The sequence below is a fragment of the Garra rufa genome, chromosome 21 (genome assembly GCF_049309525.1).
Source record: "Garra rufa chromosome 21, GarRuf1.0, whole genome shotgun sequence".
Lineage (NCBI taxonomy): Eukaryota > Metazoa > Chordata > Actinopteri > Cypriniformes > Cyprinidae > Garra > Garra rufa.
In genome coordinates this window covers 18,941,372-18,947,477 of record NC_133381.1, presented here as the reverse complement: position 1 = coordinate 18,947,477, position 6,106 = coordinate 18,941,372, and the positions used below count along the sequence as shown (strand labels likewise).

The 6,106-nt window shown below is 36.5% G+C and overlaps 1 protein-coding gene across 1 annotated transcript; it reads right to left on the bottom strand.

Annotated features, from left to right (window-relative positions):
* Positions 1 to 3,794: 3,794 nt before the first annotated feature.
* kcnk18 (potassium channel, subfamily K, member 18) lies at positions 3,795 to 5,335 on the bottom strand. Its single transcript, XM_073826560.1, has 2 exons — positions 5,326 to 5,335; positions 3,795 to 5,269 (listed from the first exon to the last, which is right to left on the bottom strand). The coding sequence occupies exons 1-2, from the start codon at positions 5,333 to 5,335 to the stop codon at positions 4,437 to 4,439; spliced, it is 843 nt and encodes a 280-aa protein (XP_073682661.1). The 3' UTR covers positions 3,795 to 4,436.
* Positions 5,336 to 6,106: the final 771 nt, after the last annotated feature.

Here is a 6,106-nt window from a genome sequence, read left to right as displayed (position 1 = left end):
ACACAAAAATGAGAAAGGCAGGAGCACTTTATTTACTGCTTTTATGTTCGTGTATTCAACTATTTAACCACTACTTCATTTAATATCAAGTTAAATATGATTTTCATATTAATGCGATGGAAGTCGTATGTGTGTATTAAGACTGTGATGCTGTTGTTTTAGCCACCTTGACTAGTGCTAGGAAGCTATTTATAGAGGTAAAGCTGCAATCACTTGTTGAATTTAACATTAAACACCAGCAGTTTCACATCGGTCAGATACCCGAGTGTTTCGGTGCGTTTTACCAAACGGGTGAAATCAGCAGCCGTTTCTTCAATATAGTTTTACAACAGCGACATCTTGTGGCGGAGGATGTGGTGTGTGTAACATTTATACATTTGGGAGACGCGTTATGTGCCCAGCTGACAAAAATGTTTTCTAAGATCGTTCCTGATGTTTCCATTAAAAAGAACCTTGGGTATCAAGACTTGGCTTAATATAACGTAAGATGTCTTTTACTGAAATATGCTGCAGAAAACCTATGAAAGACTTCGGTTATTTAAAGGGGTCATCGGATGCCCATTTTCCACAAGTTTGTATGATTCTTTAGGGTCTTAATGAAAAGTCTATAATATACCTTGGTTAAAAATTCTCAATAGTAGTGTAAAAAAAACACCCTTTTACCTTGCCAAAATCAGCTCTGCAAAATTTTAGCTCATTTTATTGCATGGGCCCTTTAATGCAAATGAGCTCTGCTCGCCCCGCCCCTCTCTGTTGTGGGATTAAGAGCTGTAATGTTTACTTTAGCCGCATTTAGCCACGTTTAGCTGCATTTAGCTGTGTTTATCGGTGAAACTTGCCAACAAGCACATTATTAAGAAAGGCCATTTCCAAAGATGCATAAAAAACCCTTCGCTTCTGCTGTGGGTGATACACTACGTACATGGCGATTGTATTCGTCACACCGAACTGTTTCGTCACACCAACAAGAAGCTGAGAATGACCTGATTTTAAAAAGGGGATATTACTTTTAAAGATTAAAAAAAAAAACAAAAAAAAACACTGGGTGCATTTTTATCATTGTAGGGTGGTTGTGTACACAAACTGCCAACACACATCAATGTTCAAACAACATGTAAAAGTTAGTTTTGCATCCGATGACCCCTTTAAAAATTACACTTTGTTTTTTTACATATTTTGGACTATGGGGCGCCTTTATTTCGATTAAGTGAAATGGCTGAACTCAGTGAGCTACTGCCGCTACCTGTTGCTATTTTTACCGCAACACAGCTCGAAAAGTAAAATACTGGTACACATTGTGCAGCTTTTGGATATAATTTTTTGTCGACGAGCAACAAGAGAAGCGATCTAAGTCTTCACTGCTTTTCCTAGCAATAAGAAGAGAGGCAAAGACTGGGAAGAGGCCTGTGGATGAATAAAACTTCCTAAAGACCCACATCTTTGTTCTCTCCACTTTAGTCCTGTTGCCTTTAGGGGTTTTAGTAGACCGCAGCTACTGAAAGAGCTTACAAACGACAGAGACAAGAAACGCTAGATGCCATCCTGGCAGGATGTAAACATGCAGATCCTTGTCATGATGCTGATCGATGGTATAACATTTGGTTTGAGCCTACCCTTACATCCATTGCTACCTGTAAGCTCTTTCAGTAGCTGTGGTCATTGTATCACTATTTCATCTGTTTTAGTTGTGTATTCAGAGTTGTGTTGTAGTAAAAATAGCAACAGGTAGCCGAGTATGAGGTTTCAAATGTGCCAAAAAAGAGTCGACTGCTTTGTACTATACATTTGTCTTTGTCTACAGTCATTGCCTACTTGTTCAGGTAAATCAGTATATGTTGATGTTCATGTTGTCTGTTGACGTTGTCTTATCTGTCGTCCTGCCTGCTTTTTCTCTGTCATTTTTACTATTGTCCTTATTGTTTTTTTGTTCTGTCGTCCTAACTGTCTTCTTGTTCTGTCCTCATAAGTTTCATCAGTGTGGTAAAGTTAGTTTCATGTTTGATATTCACTGCATATTCGACTAGGCTGCTTTAAAGGAACACTCTACTTTTTTTGTAAATAGGCTCATTCTCCAACTCTCCAACTGAGTTAATAAGTTGAGTTTTACCGTTTTGAAATCCATTCAGCCTTTCTCCTGTTCTGGCGATATCACTTTTAGCATAGCTTAGCATAGATCATTGAATCCTATGAGACCAATATAGCATCACGTTCAAAAATGACCAACGAGTTTCGATATTTGTCCTATTTAAAACTTGACCCTTCTGTAGTTATATCGTGTACTAAGACCAGCGGAAAGTGTAAAGCTGCGATTTTCTAGGCCGATAACATTAGGAACTACACTCCCATTCCGGTGTAATAGTCATGGAAGTTTGCTGTTGTAATATGGCCGCAGCAGGCGGAGTATTATCACACAGAGGCTGAAATTCGGTCACAATTTCAAAAAGCCTTTACCTAGCTGGGAACTAATATCTGGCGCTGCGTTGTTTGAACACGATGCTATATTGATCTCATAGGATTCAATGATCTATGCTAAGCTATGCTAAAAGTGATATCGCCAGTACAGGAGAATGGCTGAATGGATTTCAAAACAGTAAAACTCAACTTATTAACTCGGGGGGAGTTGGAGAATGAGCCTATTTCCAAAAGGACCATCTGCAAATGCACCCTACAGTACAAAACAAAGCTGTATGTAATATGTTGTATGTAATATGTACAAATATGTTTAGAAAAAAATTACAGTAATTCACCAAATGTTTTTTTTCATGTTCCAAAGGTTGTAGTACATTCCTAGACTGGCTTACTATAGGTGAGATTTTGCCAATATCTCAATAACAGAAGAAAACGACAATAAGCACAATAGTAAAAATGACAGAGAAAAAGCAGGCAGGACGACAGATTAAGACCACGTCAACAGACAACATGCACATCAACATATACTGATTTGCCTGAACAAGTAGGCAATGACTGTAGACAAAGACACTTGTATAGTACAAAGCAGTTGACTCTTTTTTGGCACATTTGGAACCTCAGTCGAGCGCAACCATTTCACGTCATAATGGCTTCCCGCCCCATAGTCCAAAATATGCATAAAAGAAATAATATATTTTTTTTATGGGTTTCCTTTAAGTTATGAAAACATTATTTTTAAATGTTCTCTAAACATTCAAAACATCCAATTTTTTAAATGTTTCAAATCAAGTATTTTCCTGGTTATGCGAATGTTAACAAAACATTCCGTTTGCAAACAGCATGGAAATGTTATTTTTGAGTGTTCTCTGAACATTCTAACAACAAGTAGTAACATTTAAAAATTGTTAGCTGAATGATGAATCCAACTTCAATACTTCAATGTGGAAGTAAGCCTAAGGGCGAGACTTCCGGTTCATTAGCCGCTATAGGAAAATAACGAGAAGATTAACAACGTGCAGGAAACAGTAAATCTGTTTGCACTACAAACCAGTGTGTGTTCATAATTAAGTTAATACATCAAAATAATATGGTAAGACACCAATTTGCAATATCAAACAGCAAAACAAGCTGATTTGTACAGCTAAAATAGCTAGGCATGGATGAGACCAGAAAGCAGACCCATAAAATATACAAATTGCCACTCCTGTTCTTTTGGGAAAAATCATGATTTTGTACAAGATTACTTTAAACAAGATTACTTTTATTAACATATCTGGCAGGACATTTGTTCATAACTTTGACAAAAGCTTATCAGAACATAGTCAGAACTTATTTAAACCTTTGATATTTTTGTAAACATACAAACTCATCAAAAGGCACAGAATGATTAATTTATTCACTTGGTTTCACAATATAAGATCAACTGATAATATTACAATTATTTCACATCCTAGATATTACAGTGTCCAATAATATATATTGACATGCTAGCTTTTATATTAGTGAATAAATAAGTTTTACATACACACTCAGTTTAAAATAACTTTTATAACATTAATGCCACTCTGAAAAAAGTGATCAGAAAGTGATCAGAAGAATCATATTACACTCTTGGCTTTGAATGAAAAATTAAAAACAATACTGGTCATATTCTTATCAGATATATTATGAATACCCAGCATGTTATACACTACGTACATCTTGCATAAATGTCGGGAATAAATGAATTTGCCAAGTGCATTTCTGACAAGCTACATATCTAAACAAAAATAAACAATGTCCCATGCATTTTTCTCAAATTTTCTTTGAAAAAATAGTTAACAGGAGTGTATACTTCATTCTGAGCCTCGTTCTCCTTCTTGTTTAGTGCAGCAGGACTGTAGCTCATTTCCCTTCAACCCAATATATAAAACTGGCAGTGATATAGATATTAAAACACATTAGCATCTTGTGCTGAGAATGCTTTCCTGTAGTAATTTTAAGTGCCATTAGCATAGCCACAAAAAAACATTTGCTTCTTTCTGCCTTCAGTTACTGTCAGGCTCATTGTGTATTCCTACCTTGCCCATGCTAACACATCGTATGCCCCGTCTGTAAAAGCTAACAATTTGCGATTGGCCGAGTTTGAAGGCCATACTCAAAATGGCCATGCCTGTGATAATAAACAAAAAGGTCACCATGAAGTACTTTGGGTGTTCAGGCACAATGTCACCAAAGCCAATGGTGGTCAAGGTGATGAAGGTGAAATAAAAGGCATCAAAATGGTCCATCTGCTTCTCCCAGCGTCTCAGAATTTGACTGCAGACCACCATATATGCAAATACTACCAGCAAGATGACCAGCAGAGGGACTTTAAAGTGGTTCATCTCTTGTCCGATTCCAATGAATAACTTGGAGTTGGTTTTTGGGTGTTGGAAACGGTCGAGATCTGAACACGAACTGGATTTAGTCAGAGCGGTTTTGAGCTTGAGGTTCTCTGTAAAAATCATGCGGTCAAAGATCTCTTTGTTGTTACGAATCTGCAAGGAAGTGCGTCTGAAGGATGCCTGGGTTTTTATTGCCTGCTGAATGTTCTTTGTCTCGTGCACCACGACATCCTGACTGAACATATAGGTGCCCTCTGTATCAGCGCCTTGAACTTGTTTTGGAGGCGATGCTTTTTCATGCCTTTGATTGCATGAGCGATGCAACTTCCGTTGCCTGACAAACAGGCTGAGGCGAGTGTACGCTTTAGAGAGAAGAACAGCTAAGATGTCGCCCACATCCGAGATGACCAACAGCATGAGAGGGATGCCCACCATCGCATACAAGATACATGCCACTTTGCCTTCAAAAGTCACTGGATACATTCGCCCATAACCTGTTAAACAAGAAAAAAAAGAGCAGAACTAAAAGTTTAAAAAGTCGATTTCTTACAGAAATTCATCGTCCGTTTGACCAATGGGTCTCAGTACTGTCACCTTTATCAGTGCAAAAAAAAAAAAAAAAAAAAAACTCTATGGGCCATTCCGAAGAATTGGTCCAAAGACAGAGTTGGAAACATCTTGAAAAAAAATGTTTGTATGCAAATTGTGCAGTTAATTCTCATAATGCATTTTCAGAAATTGTTGGAATATTTGTCCTCTCCCCAAATGTGTCACTCCCTAAACAGTAATAATAATTTAATTAGAAGGGTTATATTGACCTATTAAGATTTTGCTTAAATCCACATTGTAAATATATATATTTTTCCTATTTTATAAAATAAAATCAGAGGTAATTCAATAACAATTACAATTTTAACAATATTTCGAGTGTAATTTTTCTTTGTAAAAGGCAAAAAGTTGATCATACATATTTTATAGTTAAGAATTCATTAGTTTGAATATATATTTAACCAAAAACTATCATAGCATCTTAGTTGATATTGATAATTCAGTATACTTTATTTTTGACAAAACATCCCATGTTTTTGGGTAGAGACAGTAATGCTTTGGTAGCAGCCACATCACATTACAGAATTTTAACTTGCATACTAAAACTCTACTAAAATACAATAATTTCCCCCAAATATGAGGATTATGTATTGCCTTTCGTCACTAATGAAACAATGATATGTTTTAGTCATTACTGTTTCAGTAGTGACAATTTTATGGGATAACACCCAAATAAACAAAGATTTCGCTACCGAAACTTCACCAAATGTTTTGGCAGTGAC